The sequence below is a fragment of the Euleptes europaea genome, chromosome 8 (assembly GCF_029931775.1).
Source record: "Euleptes europaea isolate rEulEur1 chromosome 8, rEulEur1.hap1, whole genome shotgun sequence".
Lineage (NCBI taxonomy): Eukaryota > Metazoa > Chordata > Lepidosauria > Squamata > Sphaerodactylidae > Euleptes > Euleptes europaea.
Window position 1 is genome coordinate 88,637,611 of NC_079319.1, and position 20,346 is coordinate 88,657,956.

Sequence of the window (20,346 nt, forward strand, 5' to 3'; positions counted from 1 at the left end):
TCTCTCTGAACTCTCTCAGCCACTACCTCACAAGGTGTCTGTTGTGGGGAGAGGATGGGAAGGAGATTGTATGCTGGTTTAATTCTCCTTAAAAGGTAGAGAAAGTTGGGATATAAAAATCAACTCTTCTTCTTCAACTGCTACCAGATTTTTTAAAAAAGAAACAAACAAGCTGGACTGAACCTGCGATTTTCTGTATGCAAAGCACATGCTCCATCCCTGACCCATGGTCCCTTTGAGGAAAGGGAGCATGGGAGCCTTTAACCAAGGACTTCAGGAGGTGGCATTGAAGGGAGGGATTGGGGCTGCTATCACAGCACTGAGGCATAGTGGCTGAATGGCTGGCAGTGCCTCCTCTGTCACCTCCAGATGTCTTTTATTAAAGCTGCCCTATCCCAATGAACCACCTCCAATGAACCACTGTATGAACCACTACTGTACTTTGCCTTCTTCTTCCAACTTCTTAGAATCATGGAAGGAGCCATACAGGCCATCTAGTCCAACCCCCTGCTTAATGCAGGATCAGCCTAGAGCATCCCTGACAAGTGCTTGTCCAGCCTCTGTTTAAAGACTGCCAGTGAAGGGGAGCTCACCATCTCCCTAGGTAGCTGATTCCACTGTCAAACAACTCTTACTGTAAAACATTTTTTTTCTAATATCCAGCTGGTACCTTTCCGCCCGCAATTTAAACACATTATTGCGAGTCCTATCCTCTGCTGCCAACAGGAAGAGCTCCCTGCCCTCCTCTAAATGACTACCTTCAATTACTTAAAGAAAGCAATCATGTCCCCCCTCAACCTCTTCTGCTCCAGACTAAACATTCCCAACCTTTCCTCATAGGGCTTTGTCTCCAGGCCCCTGATCATCCTCATCGCTCTCCACTGCACCCACTCAATTCGGTCCACATCCTTTTTGAAGTGAGGCCTCCAGAAGTGCACACAATACTCCAGGTGTGACCTGAGCAATGTAGTGTAGAACGGAACTACGACATCTTGCAATTTGGATGTTATGCTCTGTTGATGCACCCCAAGATCACATTAGCTTTTTGCAATGTGCTTCAAATTTACATTCTGCCCTTACAGTATCCTGTGCTCCAACTACCCATAAGAGTCACTAGGTAGAGGGAGAGATGATATATACACAGAAATTGGTTGGAAGGGGTTCTTCTGCCCTTGTATAGATAGCAGGGAGACTCCCAAATTCTCCCCCCTAAGAATTCTCCCCAGAATAAGTTGTTCCAAGCTGAGATGTCATGGAATGCAACTGCATGTGTGTATTTTTCTCCCATTTTCTATTGGTATGTGCAGAATATTTTTGGAAGGAGGTATGCAATGGATACACAATATCATCATGGAAATACTATGGAAACATGGTTTGTTAACAAGTATCCCATACATATGGGAGGAAAGGTGGCATGGTATAGCTCAGTTTCATCAGATCTTAGAAGCTAAGCTGTATTGATACTTGGGAGACCACCAAGGAAGACTCTGCAAAGGAAGGCGATGGCAAACCACCTCCCTTGCCTTGAATGCCCCTTTTTGGGGTCACCATAAGTCAGCTGTGATTTGATGGCACTTTACACACACACACATCCAATATATCTAAAATTACTATCAATCTAAATGGCTTGAATTAATCACCCTTAAACTCAAGAAAATGGGAATCCTGTTGGAGTCTTTCTACATGTTTGATGAGCAGCAAGCTTTCAGACTACTGAAACAAAGGATTCTAGACATTGAGTGGCAAACCTTGTCCTCATCAGCACGCAGGGTCTGCTCCCGATTAGAGCTTGGTATTTATCCAACACTCGGAGCTCTACCGACCTACTTTTCCTGCTTAACTTCCCCACAACTGTGACGGGCCTTCATGTTAGCACACCTAAACATCTTTCCACCTGAAATCCTTTGGGGCAGATTCAAGAACATCCCAGTCTGAAATCAGACTTGCCCATGTTCGCAGAGCTTACCAGAGACAATGACTCATGTGCTGCTCCATTGTGTCTATTATGAGTCTTTACGGGAAGTTCATATTGAACCGCTGATAAAAGATATTTCATATCTCTCTGCAAAAGACAAAGTGGCTTTCCTTTTGGCTGACCAGCACTCTTGTACCTCAGAGAAGGTAGCAAAGTTTCTTCTAGCTGTCATGAGAATTAGAGGAATTAAGAATACCTTTCCTTATGGCTACCATGAATAAAATTGTATTTTTTTGTTGTATATTTTACTATTGGATATCCTTTTATACGATTGCTATGGTAACCATATGTGAATAAAGGTATTGATTGATTGATATCTAAAATACATATCCAAAAGTGCTTTATGTGTGCATCCATACAAAATGAAGTTCACAGGAATTTCCACTGAATTATTTGAATGACACAAAACTCAGCATTTTCCACTGTATGGAATGGAATAATGTCAGGTTTGTGTCTTACCTACAGTCTTTCAGTTTATCATGCCAAATACAACCAGTCAAGCAGGGCATTCCACATGGGGTTTGCTAAAGATCCTGCTTTTTTCTTTTCTTTTTTCTTTTTTGCTGCTTTGTGGGGACTACAAAAATGGGTTCAAATTGATGCTTTGTTTGGTTCCTCTCCCCAATCCAGAACTGTGTGTGTCCTCTAGCACCAGTAATGCCATCTAATAACGGCTCAGCAAGAGAGCCAGCATGGTGTAGTGGTTAAGAGTGGTAGACTCTAATTTGGAGACCGGGGTTCTATTCCCCACTCCTCCACATGAAGCCTGCTGGTTGACCTTAGGCTAGTCACAGTTCTCTCAGAACTCTCTCAGCTTCACCTACCTCAAAAGGTGTTTGTTGTGAGGAGGGGGAGGATAGGTGATTGGAAGCCACTTTGAGACTCCTTAAAGGTAGAGAAAAGTGGGGTATAAAAATCATCTCTTCTTCTTCAACTGTGCTCTCTCAACACTAATAATAGCTGAGGGGCACATTTTTTTTAAAGGTAAAGGTAAACTTATCAGGCAGGCAAGAATATAGTTATAAAACTGGTTTATTTCTTAAAAATAAATACAAAAATATAAATATAAAACATTGGCAGATAGAATCTGATGAAATGAAGTTGCAAAAAGTGTTTATTTTTTTAAACCAGCTGCATATCACATTAACACCACGTGTACGTTTTGGGGAAATTTATAATGTACAGAATAGGGGCATACGGTTATCTCCCCCCCCCTTCTTGGGCCACGATCCAAAAAGAAGTGCAAGACATTCTGTGCATGCACTTGAAAAAATCTTTAGACTTCCTTTTTCAGAAACTGCACAAGCAGGGATCCACATCTTAGACTTGTCATGAAAATATAACCTAAATTGAAATTTGAGTGTTGGGAGTAGGGTTCCCATCTTGGACAAAAGGAAGGCAAAACAGTGTGATAAGACTAACATACTTGCTTTAGACTCCCAGTTTATATCAACAGGTATCATCTAACACACATGAACACATGAAGCTGCCTTCTACTGAATCAGACCCTTGGTCCATCAAAGTCAATATTGTCTACTCCGACTGGCAGCGGCTCTCCAGGGTCTCAGGTTCAGGTCTTTCACATTACCTACTTGCCTAGTCCCTTTAACTAAAGACGCCAGGGACTGAACCTGGGACCTTCTGCATGCCAAGCAGCCCCTCCCTTAAAGTGAAATGTAAACAAATTTAGATCACCCTTCTTCGATGAGAAATCCAAACTAAGCCACTGGAATTTTGCTAAGACTAGTGATATATCTGGGGAAGGAGATGTGTATCAGTATCCCAGACTGATTTTTATGCTCTGGGGGTTTGAAGAGCAATCTAGGAATTTTATGTGGGATAATAATTTAAAATGAGAAAGTAAAAAGGATGTGCCACTGGCATTTCTACTTTAAAAGCACTCTCATCAAAATCTGAAAACAGTTATTTTTTTAAACTTGGAAGAATTTCAAGAAAACAACAAAACAGGGAAAAAATAACAACTCCAAATGGTGCCAGTCAATACTTAAAAATCTGGTGGGCATTCTTATTAAGAAGAGTCATTTTGTATTTAAAGAGAACAGTCTATTTTCAAGGCTTGCAGAGTCTAGTGGAAGGGCTCTCTATGCAAATATTTCAGAGTAGTCTAGGTAACTCATGTAGGCAGTTCCTATTTTTTTAAAACAATTCTACAAAAGATATGGTGCATGTGAAAGATGCATGCATAACCCTTTGTGGATCGTGGTTGGGGCTTTTAAAAAGCTGAACTCGAAAGTGTAGAAATTTGTACCTAAGGTTGCTCGAGAGACTGCAATCCTGCTCAAGCATATTGTATCTTTTCCTTAATAAAATGGATGGTACTGAATTTCAGTAGCTTTGGCTTTTGGAAGGGGGGGGGGGTTAAATAAAATGCTGCATATATTCCATGTGACATCCTACAAGAAAGAATAAAGGACATGAATGAGCAAAATTCGAAACAAAATGAGAAAGAGAAACCATTGTGCTGCGTGGCAGGAGAAGGTTCCTGAACATCAAATATTGTCAATGTGGAGAAGGTGTCTGTAAAGTTACTTCCTCTCAAATGGACAAAAAAAACCCCACAACTGTATATCCTACTGTAGTTACGAAGTGTCCTTATCGCTTTCACCTCCACCATACATCTCCGCAAGCTTATTAAACCGAGGCCCCCATTCCTTGAGGTAATCATAGTTTTGGTCTCCCTCGGTAGTGCCAGACTCTAAAGAACTCAAGGATTCAGCTATAGAATCATTTCCTTCATAGGCGTAGGTTGCCAGGGAGTCATACGGGGGGGCGGAAGGGTCATTATCATGCTCTTTTAGCCTTTGGTTAATGAAATCTCGGACATCCGTATTGTCTGGAGCGGAAGGAGTCCTCCGTGGTATAAATAAGGTTTCTGGTATAATGTCTCGACGGAGCTTCTTATCTTCAATAGCAGCAGGGTTTCTCAACGTGCCAATATCAAAAGCTTGTGTGTCCTCTTCACCACCGCCTTCATCGTTGTAACTCACAATGTTGTCTCTGATGTCCTCCTTGGACAAGATCAGAGGCTCTTTCTTTCGCTGCCTCTTCAGAGCAGCAAACAACACCACTATAACTTGGAAAAAAAAGAAAGAACAGGTTTTCACTGAGGACTGCAGTTTGCAATTCCCACCCAACTCCTGAATGAAGACACAAGACACCAGATATGGATTAAGTGAGGTTTTAGGAATGGCTGATCAGAAAACAATTATCAAGACTGTCCTCCCTAATTTAGTGCAGGTTACCTCCGAATGCAGGGTCCCCAAATGGTGTCCACTAAGTGTTTTTAAGAAGTGAGTGGGGCCAGGTAGGGCTTTTGCCCAGTAAGGCCTCTGGTTGACTATGGGAGATTTGATTGGCTGTGCAGATTTTTTTAAATGTTGCTTTGGCCACAGTTGCCAGCACAGCACAAGGATCTGCACCTGTTACTGAAGTTAAGCTGTGGCAATCATTTTGCAGCTGGCTCTGCCTCATGTAGAAGCCATGTTGTGGCAGTCATTTTGTTGCTGCGCCCACCATTCAATGTCAAAATTCCAAATGTTCCACAGGCTCAAAAAATTTGGAGACCCCTGCTGGGGCCCACCCACTTCCTAACAAACACTTGGTGGGGGCCAGAAAAAGTGTTGGCGGACACCATGTCGAGGACCCCTTGCTCTACGGTAAGATTTCATGTAGTTGATGATGCTTTCCCCTGTAACTTACCCAGCAGGATAATGATGCAGAGCAGAATGGCGACGAGAGCTCCGGTGCTGAGACCCGCTGGAAGGAGCAGAGCCTCAGCATTACAGGTCTGCATGTTTCCCCGGCTGTCACAGGCACACACTCTGATGGTCAGTGTGCCAGTGCTACTTTGGATGGGGTAGTCGTTGTCTGATATCACCACTGGCAGGAGGTAGGTGCTTATTTCATGCCGACTAAAGCCATTCCTTCTCGTCAAAATGCGGGCAGTATTATCTAGACCAATTAATCATAAAGAATGCATATATTACAACCAGGTTACAGATTTTATACCTTATAACATACTGAGCATACCAATAGAACTGAACTAGATTTGGAACCAGGAGTGGACTTGGGGGTTCCTCCACTTGGGGGTTCCTCAGAAAGGTCAACTTAAGCCCAAAGAATTTCAAGTAAGAATACTGAAATATCTTGGTGAGGTTCAGCACATTCTTAGCATTCACTGGCTTTTGTTGTACAGGAAATTCAGTGCAAATCTGGAGATTCCTCCTCAGAGGTAATACTGAGGACTTGTGCAGAGAGCCAAAAGAAGGCAATAAAAGGAGTGAAATTTCTTAGGGACCTTCACACGTTCCATATCTTTTTTTTTTAAAGAGCTCTTTTCAATCATTACAGTCCACATGTACCAGGTGCAGAGCCTTCAAATATGTGATTGCCATGTTGTCTGAAAGGGGTGGAGCATGGATTTTCAGCTTTGGTTCACGTGAATCAGAACCTTTTAAAAAATAAGGGTTTCACATCGCTGTCTCCTCAAGATTGCTCCCTTTAGGTATTTGAAGGGCTGCCACTTAGAGGAGGGCAGGGAGCTGTTCCTGTTGGTAGCAGAGGATAGGACTCACAATAATGTGTTTTAATTGCGGGAGGAAAGGTACTGGCTGGATATTAGGGAAAAAGTTTTTACAGTAAGAGTTGTTTGACACTGAATCAGCTACCTATGGAAGTGTTGAGCTCCCCCTCACTGGCAGTCTTTAAGCAGAGGCTGGGCAGGCACTCGTCAGGGATGCTCTAGGCTGATCCTGCATTAAGCAGGGGGTTGGACTAGATGACCTGTATGGCCCCTTCCAACTCTATGATTCTATGATCTGCACATTGTTACCATTACATGAATAACATGCATGATTCACAGACTCTCAGTATGCTTCATCGTAATGTCTAAAATGGGCTTGAGTCTAATTAGATCTGCCAACATCCGATAGACACTGTTGCCACCAAATCACAGACAAGCAGCAATCATCTAGTGTACTGAAACCCCAGTGGTATCCACTGATCACTGAAACCTTTTAGACAGCTCAGGACTAAATTAGATATGATGGGTAGATTAGATATTCTCCCATTACGTCCAGCTGGGCCCTTAGTACCACTGGATTTTTTTAAAGGAAAACTTTCTAGAAGGATTAGAAAATTATTGTAAGATTAATTCATGATAGTGCCCAGCATTGAGCAGGGGTTGGACTAGATGGCCTGTATGGCCCCTTCCAACTTTTATGATTCTATGATCCATATCAATTCATGCTCTTATTAGTTATTATCCAGAATGGCTAAATGGAGCCACCAGGTATACCTCTGATCATCAGATACACACAGGGTCAAATGAAAAGGCAGGGCTGTTTATTTCGATGACCTGCGGTTGAGCTTCCCAGAACACTGGCTATCCATTGTGGAAACCACAATGCTTGGCTAAAAGGACCTTTAGAGTACAATCCTATGAAGAGTTAGTGGAGTGATTCTGCATAGGATTGTACTACGTATGTTGTTCAGCATGACAGATCTTATAGGCTAATGAGTATCTGCAGAGTACAAACAAATTACTGCTGATCAAGAAATGGTTTCATCAACATGATTCACTGGACCAGAAAGTACCATCTCCTCCCTTCCATGTGATATATTGCAACTTTTTGCAGCCAGGGAATTGGATCTTGTGGATCCATTCCACTTGAAGAACTTTATCCCAGTGGAAGGAGACTTTCCCTGAAACAAAATGCAGGATGCAACCCGGGACTCCCATAACTAATATTAGGGGAAAATACATCCACCATTAAACATCTTCACATCTAGATATGCATTATACCTTCACTATCCTGGACTGTGAAGTTGGGATTCACAGCAGCTAAACTGAAGAAAAACTTTTGTCCGCCAAGGGGGTCATCTTTATCTATCGCACTTATAGTTTGTATGAGCTGTGGAGAAAGAGAGAAAGAATTCACCTGACATTTGTCACATGGTTGTCTGATGAGAGAAACCTCAGTGGTCTCAAATGCTGCATGTAAAATAGCCCTTAATTCACAGTGCCACACGTTATCTTCATTAAACATGAAAGAGTACATCAGATACACACCAGCACCGCAATCCTAAACAGAGTTATACCCTTTTAAGTCCACTGACCTCAATAGCCCAGGCTAGCCTGATCTCATCAGAGCTCGGAAGCTAAGCAGGTTGGATGGGAGTATTTGGATAGGAGACCACCAAGGAGTACCAAGGTCACAATGCAGAGGCAGGCAATGTCAATCCACCTCTGAATGTCTCATACCATCAAAACCATACAGGGTCACCATAAGTTGGCTGCAAACTTGACGGGAAACAAACAAATTCCACTGAAATCAATGGGCTTAAGAAGGATACAGCTATACTTAGGATTAGGGTAGTGCAAAAAAAAAATCAGTACATTTCAAGTTCAGGTTTATTGGGCCTGTTTTTTTTTTTTTTTTTTTTTTTTAATAAACCCAGAATAAGTCGAATACCCATACCGGTAAATATCAGTATTTGACTTATTACCGGGTTTATCGGAAATTTTGGGTCCACAATAGTGTATGGGGATTTGTCTGGACAAGATGATGTATGATGTCTGGACAAGACTTGGTGAGCCCCGTCTTTTAAAAAACCCTTATGCTTGATCCAGATCAACCCACTGAATGGTTGGTCAGACCAAGTTGGGTCCAATTACATGACCCTAACCTCAAAAGGGCCCCAAATATGAGGTCCTAACAAAACCAGTCAAAAAAAGATAGAAAAATGAGAAAAAGCACAGAGCAGTGCATCTCAGCAAAGGGGAGTAGTCGAACCCAAAAAGCTGAATAATTATTCAGCTTTTTTGGGAATTGCCTATTCAGCTTCAGGGAGATCCCCAGGTTTTGGCATTCGGTAAAACTGAAACCCGAAAATGTATGAAACAGCTCAATTCAGGTTTATTTTCGGTTCAGGTTTATTGATATGTGCAACCCTACTTAAGATTGTACTGTCAATCACAGAACAGTGATAGAGACCAGGAACCAAACATGGATTCCAAAGGCTTTTCTTCTGGCCTTTGATTTTGAGGACTACTCCCTCTCCCCAGCACTGTTAGGAGCATTAACCACCTTCTTCCAAACCTATTAACTTCAAAGGGCTCCTTAATCTCCTTTCACCCAGTGTGATTAGCAAGAAAGATTTTTGCAATGGCTTTCGTTTTGTCACTGCAACTGCTCATGACTGTGGGCAAGCCAAGATTTGGGAAAATAGTAGATAGCAGAGGAGAGGCTTAAAGGGAGGACTCCTCCAAAGCATATGTTCACACTAGGAAAGAGGAGTGTTTCCCTGTATTTTGGATAATGCAGGAGTCAGTCACTGAGTACTAGGGTTGCCAACTGTGGATTGAGAAATTAGTGGAGATTTGGGGGTCAAGTAGTGTTGCCAGCTCTGAATTGTGAAATACCTAGAGATTTGGGGGGTGGAGCCTGTGAAAGGTGGGGTTTGGGGAGGGGAGGAACCTCAGCAGGGTATAACACCATACAGCTCACCTTCAAAAGCAGCCATTTTCTCCACGTGAACTGATCTCTGTCACCTGGAGATCAGTTGTAATCCCAGGAAAGCTCCAGCCACCACCTGGAGGTTGGCCACTATGGAGTGGAGCCTGGGGAGGGGAGGGTTTGGGGAGGGGAGGGGAGGGACCTCAGCAGTGTTCAATGACATAGAGTCCACCATCCAAAGCAGCCATTTTTTCCAGGGGGATTACTCTATATAGTCTGGAGATCAGTTGTGAATCCACAAGATCTCCAGGCCCTTCCTGGAGGCTGGCAATCCTGGAGTACTCAGGCAATGTTTCTGTCCCTTCTGGCCTTGCTCACTCCAATCTGTCAAATCAGATCACAGATGCCGCTGCTATACCAAATGTTTTAGCTGTGGTTGTAGTGTTGCCAACCACCAGGTGGTGGCTGGAGATCTCTTGCTGTTACAACTGATCTCCAGATGACAGAAATCAGTTCCCCTGGAGAAAATGGCCGCTTTGGTAATTGGACTCTATGGCATTGAAGTCCCTCTCCTCTCCATACCCCCCTCTCCTCAGGCTCCACCTCCAAAATCTCCAGGTATTTCCCAACCAGGAGCTGGAGACCCCATGTCATGAAAAGCTGGAGTGAGTTGAAGACTTCTGGCTTCAGTCTCAGTTTACCATGTAGGGTTGACTGCTCTGGGTTGGGAAATACCTGGATATTTTGGGAGTGGAGTCAAGGGAGGGTGGGGTTTGGATAGGGGAGGGACCTCGGCAGGGTATAATGCCAAAGACTCCACCCTCTAAAGCAGCTATTTTCTCCAGGGGAACTGAGATCAGTTGTAATACCAGGAGATCTCCAGCCACCACCTGGAGATTGGCAACCCTAGTGCCATGTGAAGAAAGCGGGAGGGGAAGCAGGAGGGAGTCACTGGACAATCAAACAGCTTTGTGCCATGATGGACACACACATCATTTATCTGTTATGTCTGAACTGAACCTTAGAATCACTTTACCATAGAAGGCAGCTCAGAGGTTCAGGTGGTTAGTAATCCTTTAAGATATTACAACTGTTTAAAGAGTAAAAACGCTGACATTATCTCCATCTTTATCCTCCCCCCTCCAGCATATACTTTAAAATGACATTTAAGTAGAAATGTCATTTCCTGTGCTGAATATTTCCACCTATCCTTCCTTAATATTTGTGTAGAAATTGCCGTACTAATCTTTGCTACCCAGATTAGGTCATTTGACTGGTATGGCACAGTTACAGACAATTAAAGAAGGAGGAAGCATCCCTCCCCTGTGTTTCAGAGCACTTAGGCTGAGCACTTATTTCTACATTGAATGACTATTGTTGTATACCCCTGAATTGCCCTATGTACTAGTAGGGTTGCCAAGTCCCACTTTGCCACCAGTGGGAGGTTTTTGGGGTGGAGCCTGAGGAAAGCGGGGTTTGGGGAGGGGAGGGACTTCAATGCCATAGAGTCCAATTGCCAAAGCGGCCATTTTTTCCAGGTGATCTGATCTCTATCGGCTGGAGATCAGTTGTAATAGCAGATTCCAGATACTACCTGGAGGTTGGCAACCCTATGTATTAGGTATACAACCCAAAGGCACAATTTCTGGCCACAAGTTCATTTTTATCCTACCTGACCTTCAAGGAGGGTTGCCAGTTACCTAGGGTTACCAACCTCCAGGAACTAGCGGGACATCTCCTGCCATTACAACTGATCTCCAGCTGATAGAGATCAGTTCACCACTTTGCCAATTGGACTCTATGGCATTGAAGTCCCTCCCCTCCCCAAACCTTGCCCTCCTCAGGCTCCACCCCAAAAATCTCCAGGCATTAGGGAAGCTCTGGTATTTGGGCAAAACCTCTATGGTAGAAGTCATTTTTACCATAGAGGTTTTGCCCAAATACCAGTGTCACTGGCAACGGGACATCATCACTTATGCTGAGCACCGGAAGTGATGGTGATGTGTCACCAGCAACAGTGGCCTAGGTAAGTCACCCCACCAGCCAGATGAACAGCTTGGGGGCGGGAGAAGCCCCAAAACAGGGGCTCCCCCACCCCTGGTGATCAGCAATGTCTGGAAAGCAATGCCCCTAGAGTTGCCAACCTACAGGTACCGGCTGGAGATCCCCTGCTGTTACAACTGATCTCCAGCGGATAGAGATCAGTTCCCCTGGAGAAAATGGCTGCTTTGGCAATTGGACTCTATGGCCTTGAAGTCACTCCCCTCCCCAAACTCCACTCTCATCTGGCCCCAAAAATCTCCTGCCAGTGGTGAAGAAGGACCTGGCAACCCTAAGTGCCACTGATCACAGGGAGGGGTCGCTCATGTGCTTGTCCTTGTGCTGGCTTTCCCTACCCTCATATTCAGTGAATGCTTGGGGCTTTCATCTGTACCTGGGTACTGTCATCAGACTCCTGGTATTTGGGCAAAACCTCTATGGTAGAAGTCATTTTTACCATAGAGGTTTTGCTCAAATACCAGAGTTTTTATGTGCCACTGGCAACAGGACATCATCACTTATGCTGAGCACCGGAAGTGATGGTGATGTGTCACCAGCAACACTGTCCACCTCCTGAAGTGGCTTTTTTTCTCCAGGTGAACTGATCATCTAGAGATCAGTTGGAATCCCAGGAGATCTCCAGGCACCACCTGAAGGTTGGCAGCCCTGTTCCCAGCACCTGCTATCTGATCCTTTTATTGCCAAGGACTGAACTTGAGATATTTTGCATTCAAAGAAGCCGCTTTACCACTGAGCCATAGTCTCACAATGCAGCAGAAAGCTTTTTGGTGTGTAATCACCTTTAGAATCCACACACTTCTGGGTGGAAATTCAGCTTGGAAGGTGGGGCGAATGTGAGCAGGAAAACTCACACCAAGTTAAAACAACAGCATAGTTAAATTGTGGAACTCCCTACCCCAGGATGTGGGGATGGCTGCCAACTTGGAAGGCTTTAAGAGGGGAGTGGGCATGTTCATGGAGGAGAGGGCTATCCATGGCTACTAGTAAAAATGGATACTAGTCATGATGCATACCTATTCTCTCCAATATCAGAGGAGCAGGCCTATTATATGAGTGTGGGGAGAATTTCCCTTTTCCCTTCCCTTGGTTCTTTTACATTGGAATCTCTCTGCCTGCAACTTACCAAAGCAAAGCCCAGAGAATGTGATAGAAACACAGACCATAGACTTAGGACCAATCCACACACAAGCATATAACAGTAAAGCAGATAGATTTATTTGAACTTACAAATAAAGGCAAAGAGAAGAATAATACTTGACAGATTTAACAAAACCCCACACTCAATTTGACAGAGAAACAAACAACAGAGCCGCTCTGGGTCATTCCAAAGAAAGACGAAGATGGCAACCACAAGTGGAAAGCCTGATCTCTTTCCCCAGAATGACAAAGAGCTGGTCAAGTTTGACTTCTTTTGTAGGCTAAACGGTGAGAAAGGGGTCTCAGCCTGACCCCTCCCTTTCACATTGTTCAGGAGATGGGCTTTTTTCACAAATCATGGCTAAATAATGTTTTGTTCCAAATTAGTTACTCAGTTTCAGAGTCTCTGATACTGTTTGTTCTGTCTGTCTGTGTAGATAAACAATTTCCTTCATTCGCAAGCAGAAAATCTTGCTGCCTGTTCAAATGCAGGTTCTTTCTTATGTTCGCCCTTTCCCACAACTGCTCTTCCACTCTTTCCTGCCACCTCTAACACTGCTTTTGTTTTCAGATGCCAAATTGTGAGTTGCAACAGTCCCTAATGGCAAAGTCATTTCCCATTGATCAAAGAGCAGCTGAAAGCATGCCGCAAAGAGGCAAAGCAAAATAAATGCTTGCCCTTCTGATAGGAACTGCTTTTTATGCTTTTCTGTGATTTGCCTTCAGAAGGCAGTTTTGAGATAAACCTCCATTTGCATAAAAATAGAATGCCGGCAGTGGTGTTTCGGAACACCATGCATGTCAAGTCAAAGCACAATCAACGTCTGTAGCAAAGGATGCTCTTTAAAAAAAATAAATCAAATTTGATTACAAATTACTGGTGGTAACATATCGTGCTTTCCTCCACCACAGCAGCGTGGAATGCAATTAAGAGATTGTCTTTTAAGACAAATCTGAAAAACAGCCAAACAAACACTGGAGAAAAAACAAAAAATGAAACGCCTTGAAGTTTGAAGAGCACAAAAGCTTTTCTGAGGAAAGACAAGAAAAGTCATTTGGTAATTTGCATGTTGATGTGTTTTGGAAGTGGTACCCGGCAAGGCTGGAATCTGATTCCCTGCCAGTCATTTCCCCTCTTTCCTAAGCTGCTCTCAAAAGCCATCTTTCAGTCTTAAGGAGTAAAGACAAGAGACTCAGCGCCTGCTCCCAAAATTCTGTTCACAAGAGCTTGATGTGAAGTGGGATCTCCTGTCCACAAAGGTGAACCTTATGTAGGCAAACGCTTAAAAATTGGGACCAAAATTGTAACAGGCTTGAGATTTTAGAATTAGGGTTTCTTTTATTTCATAGCTGTGGCATCAAGTTCTGAGTGGTTATGGAGTTTATTTTGTTATTGAAATTCTAGATTCTTGAATGTCAAACTTTTAACAATGTTCTTTGTTCAGTTTTAAGATACGTTCCAGTGGGATAGACTGCAGTGGTTCCCAAACGTTTTGAGTCATGGAGCACTTTTCAGGAGAGAAATTCATCACGGAGCACTAATTTTCACCTAACACCTATATACTAAACCAAATGAGAGTAGTATTTTTCTTTCCAATCACTTCAAGGAGCACTAGGAAATGTTTCATGGAGCACCAGTTTGGGAACCACTGGGTTAGAGTAAAACATAACTCTAACTTTTATCAATGATTGTGTGTGTGTGTGTGTGTGTGTGTAAAGATAGTCCCCTGTGCAAGCACCAGGTTATTATTGAATCATGGGGTGATGTCACATCCTGACATTTACTAGGCAGACTGTGTTTATGGAGTGGTTTGCCATTGCCTTCCACAGTCATCTACATTTTAACCCCAGCAAGCTGGGTACTCATTTGACTGACCTCGGAAGGATGGAAGGCTGAGTCAACCTTAAGCCGGCTACCTGAAACCGATTTCGGTCGGGATCGAATCAGGTCATGAGCAGAGCTTTGGACTGCAGTACTGCATTATATGTGTGTGTGTGTATTTATTTATTTATTTATACACACACACACACACACACATATACATACATATACATACATACACACACACACACATACTCTTGTAACTGCCTTTGCCCACGTGCAAACTGAACCTGAACCTGTTCCCAAAACAAATCTAGAGAACTTGAACCATTTACAGAAATGACTTACTTGGCCTGCTCTGGCATTTTCGCACACAAAAGTATCATAGAACACGGCAAATTGTGGTGCATTGTCATTCACATCCAAGATTCGAACGTAGACAGAAACACGCGTCATCTCTTTGGGGTTGTCTGTCAAAAGGAGGAGGAAGAAAGCAGTCTCTTTTCTGTCCGTACTTAACCACAAGCGTTTGCACATTTGTGTTAAAAAAATTCATTTTGCAAATTTCTACTGGCCAAGGAAATGTCAAATGCCACAGGTTCACCACATACAACTACAGGAGAATAACACTGTGGGTTTTTTTGCTGTTATGTCACAGCTGACTTAGGTTGACCCCTGCTGGGGTTTTCAAGGCAAGAGATGTTCAGAGGTTGTTTGCCATTGCTTACCTCTGCATCATGACTCTGGTATTCCTTGGTGGAATCCCATCCAAATATTTGCCAGGGTCGACCCTGCTTAGCTTCTGAGATCTGATGAGATCAGACTACCCTGGGGCTGTCCAGGTCAGATTAACATGGCATGGTCTCTTATTAAGAACCTTTGCAGAGTAAAGTCTTTGTCAGATGTCACTGTCATACCAAGCAGGAGACCTACCAGCTGGGCATCATGATAGCAGAAGCTACCTGTGATTCTCTCAATTTGCATGGTTGCCATGTTGTGCAAATAGGGGTAAAAGGCTCATTTACCATGCATGTACTACCTCAGTATGCATGGACATGGTAGCTGGAAAGTCCAGTGGTCAGTTCACACATCACTGTAAGCACATGAATTGCCCCTGTTTATGTGATATGGCAGCAAAAAAAATGGGGGGGGGGTGTAAGGTGACTGGTGGCAGATTTATTTCTCATGTACAGCCCCTATTTGTTTTGCTATTTAGGCTTCATCAATGGGATCAGAGTTCTTTTTGCTGAATCTTTCCACATCAATTGGTAGGGTTGCTAAGTCCCTTTTCGCCACTGGCGAAGGGTGGAGCCTGAGGAGGGCAGGGTTTAGGAAGGGGAAAGAATTCAATTCCACAGAGTCCAATTGTCAAAGTGGCCATTTTCTCCAGGTGAACTTATTTCTGTCAGCTGGAGATCAGTTGTAACAGTAGGAGATCTCCAGCTAGTAGCTGTAGGTTGGCAACTCTAGCAACTGGGCTGAGTTCTGAGAGGACTGTGACTGGACCAAGGTCACCCAGCAGGCTTCATGTGGAGGAGTGGGGAATCGAACCCATTTCTCCAGATTGGAGTCCTCCGCTTTTAACCACTAAACCATGCTGGCTCTCCATTTCCACACATCACACCTCCATTTCCATATATTACACTTCTATTAAAGGGGCAGGACATATTTCTCCAAGCCTGCTTGCAACCCTAAACCCTATGAGTAGGGTTTCCAGGTCCCTCTTTGCCACCGGCAGGAGGTTTTTGGGGTGGAGCATGAGGAGGGCAAGGTTTGAGAAGGGGAGGGACTTAAATGCCATAGAGTCCAATTGCCAAAGCGGCCATTTTCTCTTGGTGAACTGATGTCTATTGGCTGGAGATCAGTTGTAATAGCAGGAGATCTCCAGCTAACCTAGGAAGTAGGTTGGTTAGGCTAAGAAAATGTGACTGTCCCAAAGTCACCCACCAAGTTTCCATGGTGAAGTAGGGATTTGAGCTTGGCTCTACTAGGTTCTAGTCCAAATCTCTAACCCTTACGTCATGCTGGCTTTTCACCAGTCCTTTGCCACTCCTCCACAGAAAATTACTCTCCATTTGATTTATAGCCCTGCTGTTTTGTGTATTCCTTTTGTAAGAATGAAGATAAACAAGGTATCAGGTACACTTGAAATGAAGAAAGTGATTCTTGCCTGAGACAGTTTTTTTAAAAAGTTGAACAAACTGCCTACAAAAAGAGCTAGGCTTGGACTTGAAGGGAGCAATTCTAAGCAGGTCTACTCAAATGTAAGGCCCATTTTGTTCAGCATGCCTTACTCCCAGACAAGTGTTGTTAGGCCCTCAGCTGAAATGTTTCTTTATAAAGCAGATGGGCCTTAATCCAGCTGTATATGAGCTGTCCTGTGTCAGAGAATTGGTCATTGCAGCAATTAGCTATTTGATGGGGAGAAGCCAGTGGACTCCAGATTCCCATCATGAGCTGCCTGCAGTTTAGTGCCCTGATTGCCTAGTTAAGGGCTAAACACACTGCAGTCCCAGCTGCTGGACTGGACTGAGGAACTACTTGCCTGATACCAAATGCAATCCCTGCCCAGTTGTCCTAGGCACCTGTAAACTGAAGCTTGTGTCCCTGACCAGCAGGCCCTTGCTGGATGAGGGAGACAAAGAGTCAAAGAATTTCACAGCGCAGAGTTAAACCCCACTAAGTTTATTGAAATCAACAAGCTTAGAAGGGGGCTACTTGGAACAGGGCCATTCCATTCTACAATTTCATAGAATCATAGATAAGGTTGCCAGGTGGGGAGTGGCTGTGGCTCAGCAGTAGAGCATCTGCTTGGCATGCAGAATGTCCCAGGTTCAATCCCCAGCATCTCCAGTTAAAGGGACTAGGCAAGGTAGGTGATGTGCAAGACCTCTACCTTGAGACCCTGGAGAGCCGCTGCCGGTCTGAGTAGACAATACTGACTTCGATGGACCAAGGATCTGGTTCAGTATAAGGCAGCTTCATGTGTTCATGTGCGTGGGTGGTATCTGGCTGCTCCAGAGTGGCAATCACCTCGGCACACGACCATGTGCATGTGATTACCTCACTTCTGGGTTTACCCCTGGAAGCACTAGATTGCCGCAGCTGCTTTAGCACTCAAACCTTTGGAGGTTTGAGTGTTAAAGTGGCTGCAGCAATGCAGAGCTTCCAGGGGTAAACCCAGAAGTGATGTCATTGCATTTACGCAGCCCCATGTGTGTGCACACAAGATTGCCCCAGCCCTGCCCCCTGATACCTCCCACCGATCGAGAGGGGGGACTTGGCAACCCTAATCATAGAGTTGGAAGGCACCACCAGGGTAATCTAGTCCAACCCTCTGCACAATGCAGGAAATTCACAACTACCTCCCCTTCCACACCCCCACTGACCCCTATTCCATGCCCAAAAGTCTCTAGGATCCCTGGCCAATCTGGCCTGGAGGACTATTGCTTCCTGACCCCAATATGGTGATCTGCATTACCCTGGGCATGTAAGAAAGGACCACGAGAGCCAAACACTGACACAATCCTTTCTGACCTCCCTCTCATGATCTGCCTACCTTCACAGAACCAGCATTGCTGACAGATGGCCATTTAGCCTCTGTTTAAAAACCTCCAAAGAATTTATGTTTGCCATACAAATAAACTTACTGATCTCCGCTGCTATTACACTAAGATTGTGCCACTGGGATATTTCTCTGTCAAGCATCTTGGAAGTATAAATAGACCCATTTCCAGAATGGATGTTGAAAATTCTGTCAAGATCAGTGTGGCGATCCAAGGAATACCTAAAAAAAAATTGAACAAACAGAAATAGTTGGCTTTTTTTTAATGGTGGCAAAATGTTCATTTTCTTTTTACACGCTATGAAATAGTACTCTTATGGTTATCCTAATTCAGACAGATGAAAAATGTAGGGAGTGTCAGACTTGTTTAATTCAGGCTTATATCTCCTTCTCCACTGTGAAGAAACTGGAAGCAAAAAAAACCCATTAGAAGAAGAAGCACTGGTTTTTATACCCAGCTTTATCTATACCTTTAAGGAGCCTCAAAGCGGCTTACAATCGCCTTCCCTTCCTCTCCCCAAAAAAGACACCTTGTGAGGTTGGTGGGGCTGAGAGAGGTACTAGCTGAATATTGGGGGGAAATTTTTTTACAGTAAGAGTTGTTCAACAGTGGAATCAGCTACCTAGAGAGGTGGTGAGCTCCCCCTCACTGGCAGTCTTTAAGCAAAGGCTGGACAAACAGTTGTCAGGTATGCTCTAGGCTGATCCTGCATTAATAGGGTTGCCAGGTCCCTCTTCTCAACCGGCGGGAGATTTTGGGGGCGGGGTTTGGGGAGGGGAGGGACTTCAATGCCATAGAGTTCAATTGCCAAAGTGGCCATTTTTCTCCAGGTGAACTGATCTCTATCAGCTGGAGATCAGCTGAATTATCAGGAGATCTCCTGCTACTACCTGGCAGTTGGCAACCCCATGTATTAAGCAGGGGGTTGGACTAGATTGCCTGTGTGGCCCCTTCCAACTCTATTATTCTATAATGCCATAGAGTCCACCCTCCAAAGCAGCCATTTTCTCCAGGGTAACTGCTCTTGGTCATCTGGAGATCTGCTGTAATAGTGGGAGATCTCCAGGTGCTACCTGGAGGTTGACAAGCCTAATTATGTTGGGCATACCTTTATGGCAGCCCAGTAGATATGGTAACCTGCACTAAAGGGTAGGTGGCTTAATATGCACACAAATGAGCTGTTAGTTAATAAAGCCAGTTTAAAACAGCTTTGAATGTATGGGGTCTTTGCTTCAGGGATGGGCAGGCAATCTAATATTGTCTATTTAGTTCTGTTGGCAGAACCATTTCATCTTACTTTTCAGCAATGAATTAACATAGGTTATTTATTATTGCTGAATTATTTGATGTCATTCTGTGGAAGATCTAAACTGCCTGGACAGACAACTACTCTTGATCATACAATGCAAACAATAGAACATAATGAAAGAGGAGCATTACAAATGCTCAAGTCTTCATTTTTACAACATAGGTTGTTTATGCATGGGAGTTTTACCTGAGGTTCGTTGCTCAATGGACCCACACTTTCCTGTTGGGAATCTATGCACCAGCAGTCTCCAAGCTCAAATCAAGTCCCCTCCCCTTTAAATGCTGCTTTCTTATTGGCTTACTTTGTAGAGCTTACTGTGAGAGAAAATTCCCCCCAACCCAATTGCTGCATAAAAAAGCATTTTAAGAACAAAAACAAAAAACGGGGTTATCTGAAAAGGGGAGGGGCAGAAATTGAAGCCTCAGTTTTAAAAAGCCTTTCTTCTGCTCAGAAAGAGCTCAGAGGAAGCAGGAAGCATTTGAATCCCCGCCTCTTTACACACTGCTTTGTAATTGGCTGTGAGAGAAACTAAACTTCCATGTCCCGCACTTTGCCTTATGCATGGGGATTTCACTTGGACTGAGCTCAGGGGAGAGGGAAGAATCTGGTTAATAGAGGAATGGGAAGTCGGGGATTTGCGAGGGCTGGCAGTGAGGTCACCTCTAATGGATGGAAAGCTCATGCATAACTCCAAGAACAACTGAGACAGACGGGGGGTGAATGTGAGTGAAAGTACTCATACATAAACATCCATAGTTTGATTACTGCCAAAATTCACCGATTCAGCTGTATGAAGGAAAAGGAACACAACAAGTTGTCTGATGAAAGCAATGACCCTGAATCATTGGTAACTCACCAGATACATTGGTAACTCACTTTTACTGCTCAGTCTCCAAATATTAATGGGGTTGGATCCAGTGGGTTTGTTCTGCGAGTGAGGCGCTTCCTTTGAGTGGAAGGTACTTTTCACCAGCGGCAAGCACCTCTACCATCACAAC

At 44.0% G+C, this 20,346-nt stretch overlaps 1 protein-coding gene across 2 annotated transcripts in view; it reads right to left on the reverse strand.

Moving 5' to 3' along the window:
* Positions 1-4,352: 4,352 nt before the first annotated feature.
* CDH10 (cadherin 10) overlaps positions 4,353-20,346 on the reverse strand; it is a 120,650-nt gene continuing 104,656 nt past the window's right edge. The window contains exons 7-11 of one of the 2 annotated variants that reach the window (XM_056854105.1): positions 18,124-18,260; positions 14,822-14,943; positions 7,800-7,908; positions 5,696-5,947; positions 4,353-5,063 (exon numbers count right to left, since the gene is read on the reverse strand). In XM_056854105.1, coding sequence (XP_056710083.1) covers positions 4,576-5,063; positions 5,696-5,947; positions 7,800-7,908; positions 14,822-14,943; positions 18,124-18,260 — 1,108 coding nt within the window. In that variant the 3' untranslated portion in view covers positions 4,353-4,575. Of the gene's footprint in view, positions 5,070-5,695; positions 5,948-7,799; positions 7,909-14,821; positions 14,944-18,123; positions 18,261-20,346 lie in introns of both variants that reach the window. The other variant, XM_056854104.1, reaches the window with a different exon arrangement.